This window comes from Bombina bombina, chromosome 2 (assembly GCF_027579735.1).
Source record: "Bombina bombina isolate aBomBom1 chromosome 2, aBomBom1.pri, whole genome shotgun sequence".
In the NCBI taxonomy this organism is placed as follows: domain Eukaryota; kingdom Metazoa; phylum Chordata; class Amphibia; order Anura; family Bombinatoridae; genus Bombina; species Bombina bombina.
The window spans coordinates 958,956,999-958,984,592 of NC_069500.1; the positions used below are offsets into that span (position 1 = coordinate 958,956,999).

The 27,594-nt window shown below is 35.5% G+C and overlaps 1 protein-coding gene across 1 annotated transcript in view; it reads right to left on the reverse strand.

The window, feature by feature from the left end:
* The window catches only part of UNC5C (unc-5 netrin receptor C), a 555,959-nt gene that overhangs the window by 162,035 nt on the left and 366,330 nt on the right, over nucleotides 1–27,594 (reverse strand). The window contains exon 5 of the mRNA XM_053703452.1: nucleotides 8,000–8,103. Within this exon, the coding sequence (XP_053559427.1) occupies nucleotides 8,000–8,103 (104 nt within the window). The remainder of the gene's footprint in view (nucleotides 1–7,999; nucleotides 8,104–27,594) is intronic.

Consider the following 27,594-nt stretch of genomic DNA (forward strand, 5'->3'; position numbering starts at 1 on the left):
CCATGCTTGGGGTTCCCAAAGAATTGACGTTGGGCACTGCTAGTTTGCTTGGCAGGCATGGCACAAACCAACTGTCTGCCTATTGTGTTGCCTCTACGATATGAGGCTCTAGGAAATTCATGGAACACCTTAATCTCTGGGCATGCCTCTTTTAATAAATACCAGTGTTTTTTGATGATATTGAACACTTTTTTGCTCATAGTATTGTATGAGCTCACAAAATTCAATCTCATTGAACTAGGTGTATTGCTCCTGACTGGGCGATTTTTTAGAGAGTTCTCTATTTCCTCCAAGTTCCTGAACATTATAACCCTACTGACAAATCTCTCCTTCATGTAATTAGACCTGACCTGTCTGGTTTCTGGATCTGACACTATCCTTTCTATTCTCAGCAACTGTGATTTTGGCACACTTTGGAAAACCTGTGGTGGATGAAAACTACTCCTGTGTAAGAGGGTGTTCCTATCAGTAGGCTTCACAAAAAGATCAGTAACCAATCCACCATTATTTTTAGAGACCATTGTGACTAAAAATTCAACCTTTTGTTTATCCATTTTGTTACTAAATTTAAAAAAGTGACTGCATTTTCAATGCTGAGTCTAAATTCCATAAGTGTTTCAGGGGGGCCCCAACACACAATGAACTAATCATCTATGTAGCAGAACCAACCCTGACAGAATTGGCTAAAGAGTGGGTTCATATACACATGTCTCTCTTTGATGGCATCCATTACCAACCAGGCATAGGATGGGGCCACATTGGACCACATCGCTGTGCCTGTTTTCTGCATAAAGAATTGGTTCTCAAAAAGAAAAAAAAAATTGTTAACATCAAAGTAAGTAATTGGGTTAACTGTTCTTGTTGTGCCTCATTATACATATTACTCTTTGACAGTGCTTCTCCCACACAGTCAATCCCCACAGAGTGGGGGATGACTGTGTAGAGAGAAGTCACGTCGCAAGTGGCCAGTATCACATTATCATCCATGTTTGTTAACTGTGTAATTTTCTCAATAAAGTGCATAGTGTCCCTAATATAGGATCTGCCCTGTGTAACAAGAGGTGCCAACATTTTGTCTAGAAATTGTGCAGTAGGACTTAAGAGAGAGCCTATGCCAGCAACTATCGGCCTACCTGGTGGATTAACAAGCTTTTTATGTACCTTATGTACAACATAAAATACAGGTGTTAAAGGATGTGTTAGTGTCAGAAATTTTTGTGTCAGAATATCATGTTCCATACCCTTATTCAGAACTTTAAGCAATTACTTATAAACATTTGCAGTGGGATTATCACTTAATTTCTCATATACCTGTACATCATTTAAACTGATGCAATATCTCTGCTAGGGATGCATCGATACCGATACTAGTATCGGTATCGGTACCGATACCAAGTATTTGCATGAGTACTTGTACTCGTGCAAATGCACCGATAATTAAACCGATACCTCCACTTCCTACCCATATGCTATCTTCTGGTGTTTTTTCAAACTGCATGTTCCCATTTCATTTTAAACTGGAGTGGAGATTAAACTAAAAATTGTTACTACTGTTCTGACAATACAAAATGCTGTTATTTGTATTATTGTAGGAGAGATCACTGTACCTTGTTCAGACAAACCCCTGAAGTACTGGGCAGTTAATAAACAGATTTCCAGCTCTGGCTTAAATGGCCCAAAAATATCTTTCTGCCCCATGCAGTAGTGGGGAAAATGAAAGACTGTTCAACTTAGAGTCGAACCTCCATACAAATGTCAGATTGATGTTATATAACAGCCCTACAACCCAATTGTATCACCCCTTTAAATTTAATATTTTATTGTAATATTTTTTATTTATAAACATGTTCAGTGAACTTTTTTATTATTTCATAATGTCTTTTGAATTACAGTCCATAGGTATTAAAATTTAGTTACGGTGAATGGTTGGCAACTTGCTGCATGTGTTTTTAATCAGGTCACCAATTCTCTAATGGGATGTAAGCAGTTAAAGATTTTTTATGTTGTGTTTATAGCACTTTTGTATCCAATTTAATGACGTGTGATGATGTCAAACCTTGTAACCACTCCCATGCTCTGTGATTGGTCACCTGTTTTACTATTGGGCCTACATAAGGCTTGTCAATTGTATTTGTGATTAGCTTGAGAAAGGGGTAGGTGCCCCAAAACGTTGCTCGATTAATAAAGGCATAGCCTTTAACCCGTGTGCCACCTTGTTCTTTGTAATATATATACTGTATATATATATATTTACACACACACACACATATATATATATATATATGTGTGTGTGTGTGTGTGTGTGTGTATACTGTATATATACACAGTATATATATATATAGATAGATAGATAGATAGATAGATAGATAGATAGATATAGATATACATGCACATATATATATATATATATATATATATATATATATATATATATATATATATATATATAGCATAATCAAAATAAACAAGATAACAAATATTTTGTTTAATATATTTTTTTTAAAATGTAAGTATTAAATATGTATATAATAGTTACAACTGTATTGTTAATCCTTAGTATTTTAGGCCTAGATTTGGAGTTCGGCGGTAAAAGGGCTGTTAACGCTCCGCAGGCTTTTTTCTGGCCGCACCATAAAATTAACTCTGGTATCGAGAGTTCAAACAAATGCTATGCTGCGTTAGGCTCCAAAAAAGGAGCGTAGAGCATTTTTACCGCAAATGCAACTCTCGATACCAGAGTTGCTTACGGACGCGGCCGGCCTCCAAAACGTGCTCGTGCACGATTCTCCCATAGGAAACAATGGGGCTGTTTGAGCTGAAAAAAAACCTAACACCTGCAAAAAAGCAGCGTTCAGCTCCTAACGCAGCCCCATTGTTTCCTATGGGGAAACACTTCCTACGTCTGCACCTAACACTCTAACATGTACCCCGAGTCTAAACACCCCTACCCTTACACTTATTAACCCCTAATCTGCCGCCCCCGCTATCGCTGACCCCTGCATATTTTTTTTAACCCCTAATCTGCCGCTCCGTAAACCGCCGCCACCTACGTTATCCCTATGTACCCCTAATCTGCTGCCCTAACATCGCCGACCCCTATATTATATTTATTAACCCCTAATCTGCCCCCCTCAACGTCGCCGACACCTGCCTACACTTATTAACCCCTAATCTGCCGAGCGGACCTGAGCGCTACTATAATAAATGTATTAACCCCTAATCCGCCTCACTAACCCTATCATAAATAGTATTAACCCCTAATCTGCCCTCCCTAACATCGCCGACACCTAACTTCAATTATTAACCCCTAATCTGCCGACCGGAGCTCAACGCTATTCTAATAAATGTATTAACCCCTAAAGCTAAGTCTAACCCTAACACTAACACCCCCCTAAGTTAAATATAATTTTTATCTAACGAAATAAATTAACTCTTATTAAATAAATTATTCCTATTTAAAGCTAAATACTTACCTGTAAAATAAATCCTAATATAGCTACAATATAAATTATAATTATATTATAGCTATTTTAGGATTTATATTTATTTTACAGGTAACTTTGTATTTATTTTAACCAGGTACAATAGCTATTAAATAGTTAAGAACTATTTAATAGCTAAAATAGTTAAAATAATAACAAATTTACCTGTAAAATAAATCCTAACCTAAGATATAATTAAACCTAACACTACACTATCAATAAAATAATTAAATAAACTACCTACAATTACCTACAATTAACCTAACACTACACTATCAATAAATTAATTAAACACAATTCCTACAAATAAATACAATTAAATAAACTAGCTAAAGTACAAAAAATAAAAAAGAACTAAGTTACAGAAAATAAAAAAATATTTACAAACATAATAAAAATATTACAACAATTTTAAACTAATTACACCTACTCTAAGCCCCCTAATAAAATAACAAAGCCCCCCAAAATAAAAAATTCCCTACCCTATTCTAAATTAAAAAAGTTACAAGCTCTTTTACCTTACCAGCCCTGAACAGGGCCCTTTGCGGGGCATGCCCCAAGAATTTCAGCTCTTTTGCCTGTAAAAGAATAAATACAATACCCCCCCCCAACATTACAACCCACCACCCACATACCCCTAATCTAACCCAAACCCCCCTTAAATAAACCTAACACTAAGCCCCTGAAGATCTTCCTACCTTGTCTTCACCATACCAGGTTCACCGATCCGTCCTGAAGAGCTCCTCCGATGTCCTGATCCAAGCCCAAGCGGGGGCTGAAGAGGTCCATGATCCGGTCAAAGTCTTCATCCAAGCGGGGCAGAAGAGGATCTTCCATCCGATTGAAGTCATCATCCAGGCGGCATCTTCTATGGTCTTCCATCCGGAGCGAAGCGGCAGGATCCTGAAGACCTCCAGCGCGGAACATCCATCCGGACCGACGACTGAACGACGAATGACTGTTCCTTTAAGGGACGTCATCCAAGATGGCGTCCCTCGAATTCCGATTGGCTGATAGGATTCTATCAGCCAATCGGAATTAAGGTAGGAATTTTCTGATTGGCTGATGGAATCAGCCAATCAGAATCTAGTTCAATCCGATTGGCCGATCCAATCAGCCAATCAGATTGAGCTCGCATTCTATTGGCTGATCGGAACAGCCAATAGAATGCGAGCTCAATCTGATTGGCTGATTGGATCAGCCAATCGGATTGAACTTGATTCTGATTGGCTGATTCCATCAGCCAATCAGAAAATTCCTACCTTAATTCCGATTGGCTGATAGAATCCTATCAGCCAATCGGAATTCGAGGGACGCCATCTTGGATGACGTCCCTTAAAGGAACAGTCATTCGTCGTTCAGTCGTCGGTCCGGATGGATGTTCCGTGCTGGAGGTCTTAAGGATCCTGCCGCTTCGCTCCGGATGGAAGACCATAGAAGATGCCGCATGGATGATGACTTCAATCGGATGGAAGATCCTCTTCTGCCCCGCTTGGATGAAGACTTTGACCGGATCATGGACCTCTTCAGCCCCCGCTTGGGCTTGGATCAGGACATCGGAGGAGCTCTTCAGGACGGATCGGTGAACCTGGTATGGTGAAGACAAGGTAGGAAGATCTTCAGGGGCTTAGTGTTAGGTTTATTTAAGGGGGGTTTGGGTTAGAATAGGGGTATGTGGGTGGTGGGTTGTAATGTTGGGGGGGGGGTATTGTATTTATTCTTTTACAGGCAAAAGAGCTGAAATTCTTGGGGCATGCCCCGCAAAGGGCCCTGTTCAGGGCTGGTAAGGTAAAAGAGTTTGTAACTTTTTTAATTTAGAATAGGGTAGGGAATTTTTTATTTTGGGGGGCTTTGTTATTTTATTAGGGGGCTTAGAGTAGGTGTAATTAGTTTAAAATTGTTGTAATATTTTTATTATGTTTGTAAATATTTTTTTATTTTCTGTAACTTAGTTCTTTTTTATTTTTTGTACTTTAGCTAGTTTATTTAATTGTATTTATTTGTAGGAATTGTGTTTAATTAATTTATTGATAGTGTAGTGTTAGGTTAATTGTAGGTAATTGTAGGTAGTTTATTTAATTATTTTATTGATAGTGTAGTGTTAGGTTTAATTATATCTTAGGTTAGGATTTATTTTACAGGTAAATTTGTTATTATTTTAACTAGGTAACTATTAAATAGTTCTTAACTATTTAATAGCTATTGTACCTGGTTAAAATAATTACAAAGTTGCCTGTAAAATAAATATTAATCCTAAAATAGCTATAATATAATTATAATTTATATTGTAGCTATATTATGATTTATTTTACAGGTAAGTATTTAGCTTTAAATAGGAATAATTTATTTAATAAGAGTTAATTTTTTTCGTTAGATAAAAATTATATTTAACTTAGGGGGGTGTTAGTGTTAGGGTTAGACTTAGCTTTAGGGGTTAATACATTTATTAGAATAGCGGTGAGCTCCGGTCGGCAGATTAGGGGTTAATAATTGAAGTTAGGTGTCGGCGATGTTAGGGAGGGCAGATTAGGGGTTAATACTATTTATGATAGGGTTAGTGAGGCGGATTAGGGGTTAATACATTTATTATAGTAGCGCTCAGGTCCGCTCGGCAGATTAGGGGTTAATAAGTGTAGGCAGGTGTCGGCGACGTTGAGGGGGGCAGATTAGGGGTTAATAAATATAATATAGGGGTCGGCGATGTTAGGGCAGCAGATTAGGGGTACATAGGGATAACGTAGGTGGCGGCGATTTGCGGTCGGAAGATTAGGGGTTAATTATTTTAAGTAGCTGGCGGCGACGTTGTGGGGGGCAAGTTAGGGGTTAATAAATGTAATACAGGGGTCGGCGGGGTTAGGGGCAGCAGATTAGGGGTACATAAGTATAACGTAGGTGGCGGTCGGCAGATTAGGGGTTAAAAATTTTAATCGAGTGTCGGCGGTGTGGGGGGACCTCGGTTTAGGGGTACATAGGTAGTTAATGGGTGTTAGTGTACTTTAGGGTACAGTAGTTAAGAGCTTTATGAACCGGCGTTAGCCAGAAAGCTCTTAACTCCTGCTATTTTCAGGCGGCTGGAATCTTGTCGTTAGAGCTCTAACGCTCACTTCAGAAACGACTCTAAATACCAGCGTTAGAAAGATCCCATTGAAAATATAGGCTACGCAAATGGCGTAGGGGGATCTGCGGTATGGAAAAGTCGCGGCTGAAAAGTGAGCGTTAGACCCTTTAATCACTGACTCCAAATACCAGCGGGCGGCCAAAACCAGCGTTAGGAGCCTCTAACGCTGGTTTTGACGGCTACCGCCGAACTCCAAATCTAGGCCATAGTGTTTATTTTATTTTATATAATTTTGTTAGGTTACATTTTATTTGTTTTTATTTATTATTAAATTAAGATACGCTGAACTTCACACATACTGTAGCTCTCAGTATATGCAGAGAAAATATCTCACAAAGAGTTGTGAATTCTCTGCATAAGATGCTATGTCAATAATTCTTTTGCCGTTACAGGTGAACATGTTGCTTTATGTTGAAGCACAGATAACATCAGGCTATAGCAGAGATTAACACTGCAGCTGTTGTGGAGATGGATCACTGTAAAAAATGTCGTAAAGCTTAGACAGAATATTAGGAATAAAAAAATAAAATAAAAAGGAACTCTCACTGCATAACACTAAGCTTGTTGTGTATTTTTCTTACATCCTCATTTAATCCTAGCTTTTAGATAAGCGATTTAACCTATTTTATAAAAAGCAAAAAACCTTGTATTTCAGATTTGGCAGGAAAAGAATAAGATATTTACCAGAACAATGTGGGAGTTGTGTTTTTTCTTTATATGTAGTTTATGTAACACTGGTGTCACCATGAGTGCAAAAAATAATGAATATAAGAACATTCAAGTACTCCATTTCTATTTCTTTTCTTTTTTTTTTGTCTAAAAAATGATGGATTTTTTTTTTTTTAAATATGTATTACAAATGTTTTTTTTAATAGATACTTCTGTTCTGAAAAAAATACATTAGTATTTCACTGTGTACTGCTGTAGAAGTTAACAGCCAGTAAGCTTCTATCTCACATGCACTTCCTTTAACATACCCTTTTTAAATGCAACTAATTATTTTTTTAAACACATTTAAATAGTGCTCAGATGCATATTTTTTAAAATGTCTCTTTAAAAACGTCTAGTACAATGCTTTGTATTTAAACAAATATAATAAAATATATATATATACCTGAATAAATATTAGGGTGATACCATAAATAAATATTATTATAGATGTTTTTCTTTACTTTCTAAACATAGTTGTTAGATTTCTCTAAGCAAAGGAGGAAAGAAAAAAATTAAATCCTGTGTCCTTTATGGTTAATGTTAACTAGCGTTGATAAAATCAATGATGTCAAATCAATCTACTGTAGTTAGTAATCCATTACTGCACTATTCGTCATAGCAAAGCAAAATGTCAATGCATCATTAACCACTAATTATCCCAAGAGCGTTCTCTTCAGTCACTGCTCACCTCAGCTCCTGGGATTCCTTCAGGTGGGCGACACTGCAATAGGACTTCTTGTTCTAAAGAAACTTCTTTCCCAAGCGGTTCTTGCTCAAATGTTTTTCTTAAATCTAGAAAAGAAATGAGGGCATAGTTATTGGCTTTAATATCACTTGCATATAAAAACATTATATGTTACGTTATCTTTTAAAGATGCCAAAACAGTTCAATAATCAAAATGGCTTCCCACTCCAGAAGATTTCTTACACTGTAACACCACTTTCTATTGATAAATAACCAAGAGTGTCTTCAGATACCAGAAGCTTTGTAGGAATTGCAGAGCAATTTAACATGCGGATTAAAAAAATGTCTCCTTTATAATGGACCTGCATCTGTCACTTGTTGAAGGTTTTTTTTCTTTTCTTTTTTTAAAGAAACTTGGAATGTTAATTGGATCTTCTTAATTGAGTAATGCAATCAGCATTACCATTTTGCCATTTTAAAAGAGTATACTTAGTTAAAAATGCATATGACAGCAGAGTTTTAAGGAAGCTGTTTGGAAGTCTTTTAAGCAAATGGTTTGAAAATGTTCCATAATGACCCTGTCATATGTATTTTTCATAAGGATCCTCATTAAATAGAGGTAATGCAGCAACCCTATGTGTCTATAAACCACATATTGGGGGGGTACACGTATGGGGCCACTATCAAAAATTATATATATATATATAATTTATATAGCCAATGAGCAATCAGGCCTTAAGGAGTTTTACATATGCACTTCCTGTTGGCTTCAAAATCAAAATGAACTGCTTTAACTCACCTTTTTCTTCATGTAAAACGATATTTTACATGTTTAAATAGTGATTTATTTTTACATGCAAGATAGGATTTTTTAAGTTTCTGTCCCATTATTTGGTGATCTCTTATGTACATAACAAAACATTTTGTGCTAGATAACGAGTGGCGCGCTATTTTAACGTGCACCCTTAAAAGGACAAATTTGCCCCTTTACGGGTGCACATTAAATAACCAGCCATTAGAAGTGGCTGGTTAATACTTCCGTGAGCTGGCAGTTTCACTTTGCACTTAGCACAATTAACCAGAGGTCAGACCCAATTGCCCCCAAAATATAGAGGACAGTACTGTACAAATAAAAAAAAAATGAGCATCTTTATTTTTTTTAAAAAAACACTGCACAATGCAGTTATAAGGGGTTAAAGTGAGGGGATGTGGGGTGTTAGAAAAAAAGACAATAAAAGTGCCTTAACATTGACGTCTAAAGGAGACTGTGTTTTCACTTTAAATACAGGGAGTGCAGAATTATTAGGCAAATTAGTATTTTGACCACATCATCCTCTTTATGCATGTTGTCTTACTCCAAGTTGTATAGGCTCGAAAGCCTACTACCAATTAAGCATATTAGGTGATGTGCATCTCTGTAATGAGAAGGGGTGTGGTCTAATGACATCAACACCCTATATCAGGTGTGCATAATTATTAGGCAACTTCCTTTCCTTTGGCAAAATGGGTCAAAAGAAGGACTTGACAGGCTCAGAAAAGTCAAAAATAGTGAGATATCTTGCAGAGGGATGCAGCACTCTTAAAATTGCAAAGCTTCTGAAGCGTGATCATTGAACAATCAAGCGTTTAATTCAAAATAGTCAACAGGGTCGCAAGAAGCGTTTGGAAAAACCAAGGCGCAAAATAACTGCCCATGAACTGAGAAAAGTCAAGCGTGCAGCTGCCAAGATGCCACTTGCCACCAGTTTGGCCATATTTCAGAGCTGCAACATCACTGGAGTGCCCAAAAGCACAAGGTGTGCAATACTCAGAGACCTGGCCAAGGTAAGAAAGGCTGAAAGACGACCACCACTGAACAAGACACACAAGCTGAAACGTCAAGACTGGGCCAAGAAATATCTCAAGACTGATTTTTCTAAGGTTTTATGGACTGATGAAATGAGAGTGAGTCTTGATGGGCCAGATGGATGGGCCGTGGCTGGATTGGTAAAGGGCAGAGAGCTCCAGTCCGACTCAGACGCCAGCAAGGTGGAGGTGGAGTACTGGTTTGGGCTGGTATCATCAAAGATGAGCTTGTGGGGCCTTTTCGGGTTGAGGATGGAGTCAAGCTCAACTCCCAGTCCTACTGCCAGTTTCTGGAATACACCTTCTTCAAGCAGTGGTACAGGAAGAAGTCTGCATCCTTCAAGAAAAACATGATTTTCATGCAGGACAATGCTCCATCACACGCGTCCAAGTACTCCACAGCGTGGCTGGCAAGAAAGGGTATAAAAGAAGAAAATCTAATGACATGGCCTCCTTGTTCACCTGATCTGAACCCCATTGAGAACCTGTGGTCCATCATCAAATGTGAGATTTACAAGGAGGGAAAACAGTACACCTCTCTGAACAGTGTCTGGGAGGTTGTGGTTGCTGCTGCACGCAATGTTGATGGTGAACAGATCAAAACACTGACAGAATCCATGGATGGCAGGCTTTTGAGTGTCCTTGCAAAGAAAGGTGGCTATATTGGTCACTGATTTGTTTTTGTTTTGTTTTTGAATGTCAGAAATGTATATTTGTGAATGTTAAGATGTTATATTGGTTTCACTGGTAAAAATAAATAATTGAAATGGGTATATATTTGTTTTTTGTTAAGTTGCCTAATAATTATGCACAGTAATAGTCACCTGCACACACAGATATCCCCCTAAAATAGCTATAACTAAAAACAAACTAAAAACTACTTCCAAAACTATTCAGCTTTGATATTAATGAGTTTTTTGGGTTCATTGAGAACATGGTTGTTGTTCAATAATAAAATTAATCCTCAAAAATACAACTTGCCTAATAATTCTGCACTCCCTGTATATATGCTTATATATATACAGGTATATATATATATATTTACACATATAAACACATAAATATATATGTATATGCTTATATATATACAGGTATATATATATATTTACACATATAAACACATAAATATATATGTATATGCTTATATATATACAGGTATATATATATATATTTACACATATAAACACATAAATATATATGTATATATGCATATATATTTTTATTGTGCTGCTTGTGGTTTGCCGCATCTCACGGCATGAGAACAAGGCGCCTATTGGAACCTATGGAAATGCTCATTGTGCCTCACTTGTAATATTACTGAGTGCAGCGGCAATATCGCACTTGCGTTAGCGCAATATTGCGCTCCCCTCGTAATCTAGTCCTTTGCCTTTAATGTCCACATAAGGCTTTTTTATTATACACTGTATGTACATACATATTAAAAAAAGATATACATATTTGCAAATACTTAAACCCTTTAGGAGCCATAGTGATTCTAAACTACTGTACTGCAGATTACATATGTGCATAATTTCAGATTTTGTTATTCGTCAGTGAAACTAATGTTGAAAATTGCCCCAGTCTGTAGCATTTAGTTAATTTAGGTACAAGAAGTAAAAGTGCAACACAAAAATATCTGTATTTGCCCAAATGAGCCAAATCCGGACATTTTCGGCATTAGTTTCACTAAAGAATATCAAAAGCCGAAATGATGCACATTTTCTACTCCAAAATAAATACATGTTGTTTATATTAACACCTTTTTGGAATAATAAATACAATCTAGGCAATTTATACCATTCACTGTTCAGATTTCTAAATACAATACTTACGATCTAAGAGATTATCAAAAACATGTTTTTAATATATATAGTATTTTCATTTAAATTATGGTGGTTTGGGATTTTTTTTTTAAGTAGAATAAAAGATTTTTTCTTTGTTTTAGTTACCATGCAACAGAATTATGATAAGTGTTCAAAACAGAAACTTTCAAAGAATCTATTAAAAAGTAAAACACAAATATATACATCTATAACACTGTGAATTAAATTGTTTGCAAATAACTCCTTTGCCTTTATTTTGCCACTTTTCATGATGACACATCCTCCTATACTAAAAATATAAATATTGCGGTAATGGCTACTGAAAAGCTATGTAAACAAGAAGCATCGGAAGAAATCAGCCTTCCAGCTGAGAGAGATCTCACCTTTTTGTAAGCAGTGTTTCTGCATCAGCTTTGAATATGATTAACTCTTAGCTGCTGCTTGTCTTTGTAAACTGTCTTTAAAGGGATAGTAAATTCACATTTTTTTTTCTTTAATGGTTCAGATAGAGCATGCACTTTTATGCAACTTTCTAATTTACTCCTATAATCAATTTTTCTTCATTCTCTTGCTATATTTATTTAAAAAGGAGGAATTTAAAGCTTAGAAGCTGGCCCATTTTCTGGTTCAGAACCGGGGTTACGCTTGGTTATTGGTTGGCTGAATACAATCACCAATAAGCAAGCACAATTCAGGGTGCTGAACCTAAAATGGCCTGGCTCTTAAAGGGACATTAAACACTTTCGCCTAGATTTAGAGTTCTGCCTTAGCCGTCCAAACCAGCGTTAAGGAGTCCTAACGCTGGTTTTGGCCGTCCGATGGTATTTAGAGTCAGTCAGGAAAGGCTCTAACGCTCACTTTCCAGCCGCGACTTTTCCATACCGCAGATCCCCTTACGTCAATTGCGTATCCTATCTTTTCAATGGGATCTTTCTAACGCTGGTAATTAGAGTCTTGGCTGAAGTGAGCGTTAGAACTCTAATGACAAGACTCCAGCCGCAGAAAAAAGTCAGGAGTTAAGAGCTTTATGGGCTAACGCCGGTTTATAAAGCTCTTAACTACTGTGCTATAAAGTACTCTAACACCCATAAACTACCTATGTACCCCTAAACCAAGGACCCCCAACATCGCCGCCACTATAATACATTTTTTTAACCCCTAATCTGCCGACCGCACATCGCCGCCACCTACATTATCCCTATGAACCCCTAATCTGCTGCCCCTAACACCGCCAACCCCTATATTATATTTATTAACCCCTAATCTGCCCCCCCCCCAACGTCGCCGCTACCTAACTACACTTATTAACCACTAATCTGCCGACCGGACCTTGCCGCTACTCTAATAAATGTATTAACCCCTAAAGCTAAGTCTAACCCTAACACTAACACCACCCTAAGTTAAATATAATTTAAATCTAACGAAATAAAATAAATCTTATTAAAAAATGAATCCTATTTAAAGCTAAATACTTACCTGTAAAATAAACCCTAATATAGCTACAATATAACGAATAATTATATTGTAGTTATTTTAGGATTTATATTTATTTTACAGGCAACTTTGTATTTATTTTAACTCGGTACAATAGCTATTAAATAGTTAATAACTATTTAATAGCTACCTTGTTAAAATAAGTACAAAATGACCTGTAAAATAAATCCTAACCTTAGTTGCAATTAAACCTAACACTACACTATCAATAAATTAATTAACTAAACTATCTACAATTATCTACAATTAAATCAACTAAACTAAATTACAAAAAAACAAACACTAAATTACAAAAAATAAAAAAAGATTACAAGAATTTTAAACTAATTACCCCTACTCTAAGCCCCCTAAAAAAATAACAAAGCCCCCCAAAATAAAAAAATGCCCTACCCTATTCTAAAATAAAAAGTTAACAGCTCTATTACCTTACCAGCCCTTAAAAGGGCCTTTTGCGGGGCATGCCCCAAAGAAAACAGCTCTTTTGCATTTAAAAAAAACATACAATACCCCCCTAACATTACAACCCACCACCCACATACCCCTAATCTAACCCAAACACCACTTAAAAAACCTAAGGATTAATTTATTTAATAAGATTTATTTTATTTCGTTAGATTTAAATAAAATTTACCTTAGGGGGTGTTAGTGTTAGGGTTAGACTTAGCTTTAGGGGTTAATACATTTATTAGAGTAGCGGCGAGGTCCGGTTGGCAGATTAGGGGTTAATACTTGAAGTTAGGTGTCGGCGATGTTAGGGAGGGCAGATTAGGGGTTAAAACTATTTATTATAGGGTTTTTGAGGCGGGAGTGAGGCGTTTTAGGGGTTAATACATTTATTATAGTGGCAGCGAGGGCTGGTCGGCAGATTAGGGGTTAATAAGTGTAGTTAGGTAGCGGCGACGTTGGGGAGGGGCAGATTAGGGGTTAATAAATATAATATAGGGGTCGGCGATGTTAGGGGCAGCAGATTAGGGGTACATAGCTATAATGTAGGTTGCGGCGGTGTACGGAGCGGCAGATTAGGGGTTAATAATAAAATGCAGGGGTCAGCGATAGCGGGGGCGGCAGATTAGGGGTTAATAAGTGTAAGATTAGGGGTGTTTAGACTCTGGGTTCATGTTAGGGTGTTAGGTGCAGACTTAGGAAGTGTTTCCCCATAGGAAACAATGGGGCTGCGTTAGGAGCTGAACGCTGCTTTTTTGCAGGTGTTAGGTTTTTTTTCAGCTCAAACTACCCCATTGTTTCCTATGGGGATATTGTGCACGAGCACGTTTTTGAAGCTGGCCGCATCCGTAAGCAACGCTGGTATTTAGAGTTGAAGTGGCAGTAAATTATGTTCTACGCTCCCTTTTTGGAGCCTAACGCAGCCCTTCAGAGAACTCTAAATACCAGCGTTGTTTAAAAGGTGCGGGGAAAAAAAAACATGCGTAGCTAACGCACCCCTTCTAACGCAAAACTCTAAATCTAGGTGTTTGTGTCACTTTTTCCTGTAATTCCATTCTGAAATTGTGAGTATTTCAGTTCCTATTAGAAGTGGAAGTACAGACATTTCCAAACAGACATTGGCTGCACACTCTAGTGACCTATTTATAACTGTCTCTAATTGGCCACAGCAGATAAAGTAACCTAAGTTACAACATGTCAGCTCCCATTGTTTTATAGGCACAAAAACTTTACACTTATTTTGCCAATATTTAAACAGCTAATGAAACTTTAAAAAATCCATCTACGTGTTATTCTCAGACTAATCTTTTCTTTGAATGCATAATTCTATCTAGTATTTATTGAGTGTTTAATGTCCCTTTAAGCTTTACATTCCTGCTTTTTAAATAAAGATAGCAAAAGAACAAATCAATATTGATGATAGGAGTAAATTAGAAAGTTGCTTAAAATTGAATGCTCTATGAATCATGAAAGAAAAAAAATTGGGTTTAGTGTCCCTTCAACAATGTTATCCATTATGTAAATGCTGTCGCCATCTAGTGTTCAAAAGTGTATAATATTGTTTAAACAATTGACGCAAACTACTGCCATATAGTTCTTCAAACATGTGCACGCCCCTGAGCTTACCTAAGTATTCCCTTTAACAAAGGATACCAAGAGAAGAAAGTAAATTTGATAATATTATGCTCTGTCTGAATCATTTAAGAAAAAGTTCACATTTCATGTCCCCATAAAAGTTTTACTTGAATGGAAGCTGAAATCCTGTATTTTTCAATACAGGACAATGGGAAATATTGCTTGCAATTGTTACTGTTAAAGGGACATGAAACCCACAGAGAATATTCCTTTAGTAGATTATGATACTTTTTAATGGACCAACAAAATCATAGTTTTTTTATTTTATTCCATAAGCTGTCAAGACCCCACTGGTCTCTTCTTTATATGTACAGTATAAACATCTTAAAAAAGAGACCTGTGAGACCTTGAAAGTTTATGGAATAAAAAAAAAAAAATGACTTTGTTGCTCCATTAAAAGGTATCATAATTTACTAATTGATCATTCAGAGAGAATACAATTTTTTTTATATTTAAAAATTACATCTAATATTTTAATTTACTTTGTTAACTGGCTCAGGAGCAGTTATAGACTACTGGGAGCTAACTGGTGATTGGTGGCTGCACATATATGCCTCTTGTCATTGGCTTAACGGATGTGGTCAGATATCTCACAGTAATGCATTGCTTCTCCTTCAGCAAAGGATACATAAAGAATGAAGCAAATTTGATTACAAAAGTAAATTGGAAAGTTGTTTAAATTTGTATGCTCTGCCTGAGTCATGAAAGAAATAAAGTTGGTTTGTATCTCCCTTTAAATGAGTGTGCTAAGCCTAACCACAAAGGCAGTTTTCTAGTATATTCTCCTTTCTTTCCTTGCAAACAGAAACCACTTGGAGGCTATGATTTAAATTTATTTTGGAGAATGGAGAACTTGATTGTTAAGCAAGATGTGTAAAAAAAGAAAGTAATCCTGAAAATCTGGCCTGTTAGGGAGGCCTGAGGACAGGTTTGAAAAGCCCTGTTGTAGCTTAAAATAAAAAGTTGTATTTTATTAGTGAATTTTATTTTTAACACATTCTTCTAATATGTGTTAAAACCTTTGCAAAGACTGCTATTTTGCCCCTCCAGATGAGGATGTGTCTGTGGGCTACTAAAGAAAATTTTTATATGCCCCAATTATGAAGGGAGAGGCTTTGACAATTATGTTAAACAAGTAGTAAAAACAGAATTTGTTTAAATATATAAAAAAAATGCTTATGTAGGACACTAACCAAATACTGCAGTCACATGGTCTCCAGCCAATGAGTTATCCACTCTGCCCAGAGTGGTGACAATCTCCCATGGTGCACTATTATCCACCAGAATTTTTTTTAAAGAGAAGGATTAGCCCCAGAGAGGATAATGTATTTGTTGTGAGTTGACAACTGCATTATAAAACATGTGCTAATATTCTTCGAAGCTTGCAAGTAGAATTTGTGGTATAAGCAAACAGCTTTTGTTTGCAAGGCATGTCTATGTGTTTTCTTTACAGAAGCAACCTATGAACCGTGATAGGCAATTCTATTTACATAGGAAACCTAAGAACCACTGATAGCCTATTCCATTTACACAGACAAACTTAGAACCCCTGACAGACTGTTCTGTTTACAAAGGCAACCTAGGAACCGCAGATAGTCCATTCTATTTACATAGGTAAAATAAGAACCCCCTAAAAGACCATTCTCCTCACGGAAGTTTATATATATATATTGATATATATATACACACTATTTTCTCTGTCTGTAAGGATTATTTATCTATTAACATATTGTTTACTTATCTATTATATACAGTTGTATGCAAAAGTTTAGGCACCCCTGACAATTTCCATGGTTTTCATTTATAAATAACTGTGTGTTTGGATCAGCAATTTCATTTTGATCTATCAAATAACTGAAGGACACAGTAATATTTCAGTAGTGAAATTAGGTTTATTAGATTAACAGAAAATGTGCAATATGCGTCAAAACGAAATTAGACAGGTGCATAAATGTGGGCATCCTTGTCATTTTGTTGATTTTAATACCTGTTACTACCTAGCACTGATTAATTGGAACACAGAATTGGTTTGGTGAGCCCATTAAGCCTTGAACTTCATAGACAGGTGCATCCAATCATGAGAAAAGGTATTTAAGGTGGCCAATTGCAAGTTGTTGTTCTCTTTGACTCTCCTCTGAAGAGTGGCAACATGGGGGCCTCAAAACAACTCTCAAATGACCTGAAAACAAAGATTGTTCAACATTATGGTTTAGGGGAAGGCTACAAAAAGCTATCGCAGAGATTTAAGCTGTCAGTGTCCACTGTGAGGAACATAGTGAGGAAATGGAAGACCACAGGCACAGTTCTTGTTAAGGCAAGAAGTGACAGGCCAAGTAAAATATCGGAGAGGCAAAGGATGGTGAGAACGGTCAAGAACAGCCCACAGACCACCTCCAAAGACCTACAACATCTTGCTGCAGATGGTGTCACTGTGCATCGTTCAACAATTCAGTGTACTTTGCACAAGGAGAAGCTGTATGGGAGAGTGATGTGGAAGAAGCCTTTTCTGCACACACGCCACAAACAGAGTCACTTGAGGTATGCAAACGCACATTTGGACAGGCCAGCTTCATTTTGGAAGAAGGTGCGGTGGACTGATGAAACCAAGATTGAGTTATTTGGTCATAACAAGGGGTGTTCCAAGATAAACACTTGCTACCCACAGTAAAATCTGGTGGATGTTCCATCATGCTGTGGGGCTGTGTGGCCAGTGCTGGTACTGAGAATCCTGTTAAAGTTGAGGGTCGCATGGATTCCACTCAATATCAGCAGATACTTGAGAATAATGTTGAGAAATCAGTCACAAAGTTGAAGTTACGCCGGGGCTGGATATTTCAACAAGACCCAAAACACTGCTTAAAATCTACTCTGGCATTTATGCAGAAGAACAAGTACAATATTCTAGAATGGCCATCCCAGTCCCCAGACCTGAATATCATTGAAAATCTGTGGGGTGATTTGAAGCGGGCTGTCCATGCTCGGCAACCATCAAACCTAACTGAACTAGAGATGTTTTGCAAGGAGGAATGGTCCAAAACACCTTCTTCTAGAATCCAGACACTCATTACAGGCTATAGTAAGTGCCCTGAAGGCTGTTTTTTCTGCTAACGGAGGCTCTACTATATATTGATTCAAAATTTCTGTTGGGGTGCCCAAATTTATGCACCTTTCTAATTTTGTTTTGATGCATAGTGCATGTTTTCTGTTAATCCAATAACCCTCATTTCACTACTGAAATATTACTGTGTCCTTCAGTTATTTGATAGATCAAAATGAAATTGCTGATCCAAACACCCAATTATTTATAAATGAAAGTTATGGAAATTGTCAGGGGTGCCTAAACTTTTGCATACAATTGTGTGTGTGTGTATATATATATATATATATATATATATATATATATATATATATATATATATATATATATATACCCTGTATATATATATAAATAAAATAAAACTAGGAAAAATAAAACATTTCCAAATGTGTGGAAAAATTTGAAACCGTTTTCCTATATTTTGTAGATGACAGAAGGAATTTTCTACATTGTTTATACAACCTTCAGCATGTTGTTCCCTCTGTATAGTGTGGCCTTAGAAAATATATTTTACATTTGTACATATCTTGCGTCTTTTATGTAATAAATGTCTGTCTTCATGTACTATACATTCTGTTATCTTTATAGAAATTAAAAAAAAAAAGTCTTCAAAACCTTCGGGTTCAAGGACGTTCAGGGACATTTAAGGGAATGAAAACAAACATTTATAGTGTAAAATATGACTTCTTCCATTATGAAGCTGCTTTTGAGTTTAAATCAGATGTGTCTAACAAAAGGGAAAAAAACTGGAAAATGTAAATCGAAGATGTTTAAAATAATTATAAAAATAAAATAAATAAGAAAATGGAAGGTTGAAAACACAGGTTATTGGATAAGGCTGTGGTTTAAACCCTCCATTTCTCATATATTTGCTGTTTTTGTTTTTATGCTTTTGTTAATATATTAAGTTTTACATCCATGCCAAAAAAACAAAAGTGGCACCATCTTATAGGAAATTTCAGATACCAGCTTGAGGGCCACAATACATATATCATGTGCTTATTCCTTAGTTCATTCAACTTTTCAATCTCTCCTAATCTGCAACATACATTACACTATCACTTTGATAACTGTAAGTGTGGAGTTATAATATATATATATATATATATATATATATATATATATATATATGTATATATATATATATATAAACACATTTATTATAATAGTATTAATTAGTCATTTAGGATTTAGACATTAATTAAGTCTCCTTCAAAGAGATTAATATAAATAGGAATATAGAACAGTTGCCCATGCCAATAATAAAAAAAAAACTTTAATTTAATGTTGTCATGCCATAGAACTAATAGAACTACACATAAGTACAATTAAAATAGAATTATCTATATGTAATGCAGGCTGGTGAAAGCCATTTATAGCATAGAAAAAGCTGATTGGTCTGAGATGGGTATAAATTCTGTAAGAACTTGGTTGAAAATTGTTACTGGATTCTTTCTGAATGTGGTGGTAACATATTAATTGTTATACGTGCTTCAATAATAATTAATAAATACATTTGTGTCAATTTATATTTTATAGTTATTGGTATTGTTTAAAGGGGCACAAAACAGTAAATACATTTCATGTACCTCCCTCTAATCATGGATGTTGCCATTATGGAACCTAAGTTACTTTATAGGTATTTTAAGGAGAGTTGCTGCACATGTGCAAACAAGTCACTTCTGGAATATAGTGAAAGACAGATTTCAACATGGCAGCATTAATAACTAGTGGGAGGTGGGGAATAACCTCAATATTATGCTTATAAAGTGAATTAAGGACTAGATTACAAGCAGAGCACAAAATATTGCTTTCACTATAGCGATATTTGCGCTCCACTTTGTATTACCAGTGCAAGCAAATGTGCGCAGATATCACAGTTGAGGTGCAATGTGAATGTGACCTCGCGTTCACATTGCACGGAAGCATTGTGCTCATGAGAGAGGGCACTATCATAGGCTCCAATGGTAGCCTTGTTCTTATGCCGTTTGACATGGCGTGAGAACATAGCGCAGAGAAGGGGGCAAGTCACGCAGCGTTGGGCAGCAAATATAAAATATATATGTATATGAATATATACATATATAGTTATGTGTTAATATGTGTATATACACAAATTAACACATAAATATAAATGTATACATTCCTATACATATATATTTACATTGAACACACAGTTCCCATAGTCCACAATGTAAAGGCACTTTTCAGTGCCGTTTTTTTTCTAACACCCCACAACCGCCGACTTTAGCCCCCAAAAAACTCCTAAGTGCCGTTTAAATAAAACTAACACTTAAGTTTAGGGGCATTTGAGGGACATTTATAAAATGAATCAGAGATCTGGGTGCTTATTTATTGTGCACTCGCAAACGGACATATTTGCCCATTTGCGGGTGCATGATCAATTAACGATCTACTTGTAATCTAGCCCTTAGTGTTTAGTGTTACTTTAATCTGTCAAGTAACCCAGATTATATGATGTTCGAGGTTACAAGATAATTGGGGCCTACAATACCTATAAATAATGAGGGGAAAATCACTAACAGTTTTTATGTTCTCTTCCTATGAGTGAACTCATATTATCTAATACTGGTCACTCACTAAGTAATAGGCCTTAGACTTAGGATAACATGACTGTAAGTATATGTTTCATGTTTTGTGTGTATATGTTGCTATTCGTATATAATTAGCTAAAGAGGTTTTTTAGAGGTTTACTTTCATAGAAGTACATATTTTTTATTTCAAAACTAATGTGATTAATATGCATAATATTGTTTTCAAAGGACTGAAGGAAAAACGAAATCAACTTGACACTTCATTTGAAAAGGTTTGACAAACCTAAAGATTTGCAAAGAAAAAAAGAAGTAAAAATAAATTGTGCAAGAACACATATTCCTATTCTACATAACTATTTAACAGAATTTTAAATAACGGTAATAATGAATACTCGTGGGCTAAAATATCTAGAGAGGTATTTTATGACATGTGGCTGACCTCCTATTAAATAAATATAAGCATCGTCTGCAGAAGGCCTATTTTTCACACGTTCAAATGACTGCTCAGCTAATTCTATCACATGCCCATTGAACAAGAGCTTTTCATTATTTTTTATTTTTTTATTTTTTTTAATGGACTATAGTACCGGGCTCTCTGGAGGGTAAAATCATTTTTTTAATCCTGTACAAAAATAGCTGTTGATCAGTAAAGAAAAAGAAAAGTTTTAAAGAATACGGTAGAGCAAGCTAATTATGTCATTATACAAGAGAACAGCTTATTCAGAAAGACCCAAATCCTGCCTTTATTTTGATAGAAACTGCTGTGAATAGGAAAGTTCCATTTTTTAAAGCAAATGAGTAGTATTTTGTTTTTGTACTTATTAAAAATGATGAATAGTTTGGATGGCATAATAAAAAACCTGTTCTATGCAGATTCTCTAAACTACAAGAGCATTGATTATTTGTGTTGGCTATGCCATTTTTTAAAACTAATAAGCTTAACATTTGGGGTTTAATCTGCAAGGATAAAAAAAAAACATTTCCAATAGAATGAAAAGGGTTTTTATTAATTAAAATGAACATTTTGGGCAAGGTTTATCGGGGCATATTACAAGTTGGAAGTAAACGTGATTGAGAGAAATTTTAATTTAACGCATGTCAGGATAACGCATCTTCAGAGCCCTGGTTAATTGTTATTCTAGAATACAAAGTGTCACAAAACACATCAAAAATGCATTTAAATGTTTAGTTACACTCATAATAACACTATCTAATAAAAAAATATTAAAAAAATATTGCAATAATTTTTTTTTATAAGGGCTCAAAGATATGAGGTTTTAGGTGTTAGAAAAAAAACAGACAAAAGGGCTTTTACATGTATATACATGTGTGTGTGTGTACAGATATATTTATGTGCTTATATGTGTATATATAAATTTACAGGCATAGATACTCATATAAATACATAAATACATTTGTATATATATATATATATATATAGACACATTTATACATGGATTGGAGCCTTTAAAAGTCAATGAGATGAAAACATTAAAAAACATATTTATGAAATATTCATATTTAATTAAGTGTTTAACTATGTATTTAATGTAAATATTTCCCATTCCAATGTTCTAAGTATTTATTATTATTATCGGTTATTTGTAGAGCGCCAACAGATTCCGCAGTGCTGATTAGATATTCATTTATATATATATATATATATATATATATATATATAAAATCATACATCTATATACTAGATATATATTGTACCAAACAAACATCAAATATATATATAAATATGTATTTATAAATAAATAGAACATATTATGCTATGTGAAGAACATTGGAATGTGAAATATTCATATATTCATGTCAGGTTAGAGTGCTTGAGAAAATGCGATTGGGCTTGCGCTTGAGTATGGGGTTAAGCTTTTTCTACTTTTCTTGCTCCATTGACTTCTATGGGGAGGAATACGTTAACGTGGTCGCAATATTAAAAGTTGTTTTTTTTGTGTGCGCATCGGGCTAGTTTGAGAGTAAAAACTTTTATTTTCAACTTGTAATCCAACCGGATTAGTGCAAAAAGCTTACTTAGCACGGGAGCGATAAATAGCGATCCATTCGTAATCTAGCTCTTTGTCGTTGGACTCTATTAGGCAGTTAAGAGCTATATTATTAAATATTAATACTGGTTGATAAATCCTATTTTTAATTCAACAGAGATGATGAATTTATTGCACATGTGCCCAAGGTGGCAAAAAAAAAATTTGCTCTAAAAATACATCTGCATATTATTCTAAGGCTAATATTAGCTTTGAATACATCATTTATGGTTTAATGTCTCTTTAATTTCAAAGCAACAATAAACAGCTTTAACTTAACTTTTTAAATGCAAATATATATATATATATATATATATATATATATATACACATATATATGTATATATAATTTAATGTTTATGCAGTATTCTTTCATATGCATGATATAAATTGAGTTTAGTGTTATTTCAGCACTGCTTCTGATTTGAATATGCAAAATATGTGTCTCTTAATGCAGAAACCCACAAATCCTTAAAGGGACACTGTAACCAAAATTTTTCTTTCGTGATTCAGATTGAGCATGAAATTTTAAGCAACTTTCAAATTTACTCCTATTATCAAATTTTCTTCATTCTCTTGATATCTTTATTTGAAATGCAAGAATGTAAGTTTAGATTCCGGCCCATTTTTGGTGAACAACCTTGGTTGTCCTTGCTGATTGGTGGATAAATTCATCCACCAATAAAAAAGTGCTGTCCAGAGTACTGAAACCAAAAAAAAAGCTTAGATGCCTTCTTTTTCAAATAATGATAGCAAGAGAACGAAGAAAAATTGATAATAGGAGTAAATTAGAAAGTTGCTTAAAATTGCATGCTCTTTCTGAATTACAAAAGACAAAATTTGGTTTCAGTGTCCCTTTAAATGAAATGAAACCTTGTAAATCTGAACTGTTTAGAGGGACAAAGACAAATTAACCAGGGCACCATTAAAGTGAAAGTGTTAGCTGTAAAATTACAACTGGGATTTGTTTTACCATTAAAATGTATGCATTTTTAAAGATAAAAGATTTTGAGATCTCAGGTTAGTTTAAAGGGACAGTATACACTCATTTTCATATAACTGCATGTAATAGACACTACTATAAATAATAAGATGCACAGATACTGATATAAAAATCCAGTATAAAACTGTTTAAAAACTTACTTAGAAGCTGTCAGTTTGGCTCTGTTGAAAAGGTAGCTGGAAAGCCCACTGCAAGTGGTAAATAAGACACTCCCCCCTCCCCCTTCTTTTGCATATGAAAAACTTGACAGAAACAGGAGCAAGCTGGAGAAAGTAGCTGACAGTATTCACATAAAGCTTTGGGGCTTGGTTAGGAGTCTGAAAATCAGAGCAATGTTATTTAAAAATAAGCAAAACTATACAGTTATTTAAAAAAAAAAGTTTATGGGCTATATAAATAGATCATCTACAAAACATTTATGCAAAGAAAAAATGAGTGTATAATGGCCCTTTAAGCTGATTTCCATCAGAGAGCAAACAATTTTGTGCTCTTCCCTCCAGAAGAAGGCTGTTGCCTCTCATACCAGTGGATATTTTGGAAAGGAAGAAAGCTATGCTTAGCAGACAGGAATATTTCCAGAGTATTTGATGTTGTGAAACTGATACCATCTATTTGTAATGTGAGATAAAAACTTAAAGGGACAGTTTACACCAGAAGTTTTATTGTTTAAAAAGATAGATAATACCTTTATTACCCATTCCCTAGTTTTGCATAACCATCACTGTTATATAAATACACCTTTCCCTCTGTGATTACCTTGTATCTAAGCCTCTGCAAACTGCCCCTTATTTCAGTTCTTTTGACAGACATCCATTTTAGCCAATCAGAGCTGGCTCACTGGAACTCCACATTGTTATCTGTATGACACACATGAACTAACGCCCTCTAGTGGTGAAAAACTGTCAAATGCCCTGAGAGAAGAGGCGGCCTTCAAGGGCTTAAAAATTAGCATATGAACCTCCTAGGTTTAGCTTTCGACTAAGAATACCAAGAGAACAAAGCAAAATTGGTTTTAAAAGTAAATTGGAAAATTGTTTAAAATTACATTCTCTATCTGAATCATGAAAGTTTATTTTGGACTAGACTGTCCCTTTAAGTCTTCAAATTAACCATATTGTTGCTATTTAGCACTCCACCTGTAATCTAGCACTTAATTTTTGTGTGCTGTCCCTTTAAGATAATATCTAGATCTGATCAAGCCATTTCCTTCACTTTGACTGCAGGTTTGCATAAGTGGACTGGCAGTCAGGATTTATCAAACAGTGGTCATTAGACCACTGCTTCCCTGCCTGTTCTCCACCTCTTAGGTGGAGAATTTCAATCTCACTTGTCTCTTGCGACTGGGGAGATTGACAGCTCCTGACCGTGCATAATTGGCTATATGTGGGCAGGAGGCGGGGTTGCACGCGAGCGCACAGGAGCGCTCATGTACAATTGTAAATGCAGTCACGTCTGCCCGGCAGACAGGTGCGTGTTTGATAAAATGAGCCAATTATGTTTACTTCCAGATGGTCATGAACAAAACAATAGGTAAAAGTGTCAGCAAACATGAAGAAATTGTATTGTATGGGTCTCTAAAATGCTCTGTTTTAAACAGAACATGAAATTCTAAGCAATACCGGCATGTGTAGAATTGTACAACTAAATCACACACTGGCATGCATTTTTTTCTACACATAATTAAATATTTTATATTATAGTTTTAAAGTGCTACTGTCCCTTTGATTTTCATAGTGTGCATACTATCGGTTAAGGATTAAAGTTGGAGGCACAAGTTGTACAAATTGTGCAAAAAGTTGGCTGAGCTTAGTTAAAGACAGATGTTTAAAACTGAGCAAATATCATGCTAAATGCAGAAAGAAGACATTGAATTAATTAAATAAATAAATAACAAACAATGTGGATTCTAAGGGCCCACAGGGTAGGCTCAAGGAATTGCACAGGTAATATGCAGCCTGGGTCCTAAAATAAAATGATTTCACCCAATTCTCTTTCCACTTAAGTCCAAACCCAACTATTGAACTGCATCCTAAAGACAAAAAAGACAACTATATTCTCCCCATGTCCTGATCATGTTAAAGAGACCGTCTAGATAAAATTAAACTTTTATTATTCAGATAGAGCACACAATTTTAAGCAACTTTCCAATTCCTTTCCATTCTTTAAATGTGCACAATATTTGTATATGCACACTTTCTGAGACACCAGCTCTTACTAAGCATGGGCAAGATTCACAGGATATAAGTTTGTGCATTTTGTGATTGGCTGATGGTTGTCACATGATGCATTAGGAAGGAAAATGTAACTAACTCTACTTTTAAAAATCATCTACTCATTTGAAATTCAAATTACATTGTCTCTTTATTATGCATTTATTCATTATGCTACTCTACTGTGTTTAGTGGTCCTTTAAGTGCTGCCTGTGTCCCATAATTGCATCAGGACCCATTAATGATCTAATAATTTCCTGCTTAGAGAGAAAATATAGTGCAAACTTCACAGGGGCTGAGCTGAGGGTCTAAGAAAATAGGCAGAACCTGGAAATCTCAGAGGAATGAATGCTAACTTCCCTAGAGCATAATTAGGCTCTCTGGGATAGATAATCTCACAGGGGAGAATGAGATTAACAAGTGAGCACCTAGCACAGATATCAATTTTCAGTTTGCAGCAAATACAAATTAAACTGAAATGTTTTCACTACAGTTTAACTTGCACATGTCTCTAGTTTAGTATACATACATACATTTTCTGTCAGTTAAATATGTGTATTGTTAATTTCTAAAGAAACTTCACATGCATACAACTTGCAAGATAAATCATTGTGACCTAAAGATGTAAAATGCTTAGAGAATATCATAAGAATTGTAAAACAGGTTCAGAAACACCTCAAGGATCCCAGGGAACTCCCCTGTCCCTACCTCTTTATGAAACTGTTAGACATATTTCACAAAAATACAAAGTGTTATGTAATTTGTAAAAGATACATGCAATACCAAGTATGATCCCAATTTTAAAAAGTTACACAGAAACTTTGAAAGCATAATTAGAATTTGTAAAATCACAATCCCAAATACACTGCTGTATACAGAATCTATATGCATTAAAATATAGAGTGTGCAACGCTTAAATGTAATACAGTAAATTAAAATCTGAAGTCTTATAGCTCCTAGCAATTTAAGGATGAAGAAAGTACAGAGAGGAGTTCCGGGGGAGGAGCACAGGTGTGTGGTCACGAGATACACCTGCTCTGAATTACCTACCCTTCAAGCTCTTGGCGAGTAACTCCCGCCTAAAGCCCTAGACCCTGGGCGGCTTGTTCAGCTCAAAATCCACCGCTACTGGAACTCCATTAAGTGCCAAGTCATTGCACTAAAATTGCTAAGTAGCAGTAGAAAGGACCCATGTTTCTTCAGATATTCATAACCCTACTGAATGAAATAAACTCGTACTGCTCCTTATACCCTACCAGGAGAGTAACACGAGAAACAAAAATCCTGAAGATTTATACCGTATACCCAACAACTAACAATATAGCCGTCTCCACTATCTGCGGCGGTATACTATGAGAGACTTTTCCTGTGCTGGGCAAGATATAATTGGAGTAAATAAAGACAAGAAGATTCTTCACAATCCAATTTTTATCTGCTTCAAGGA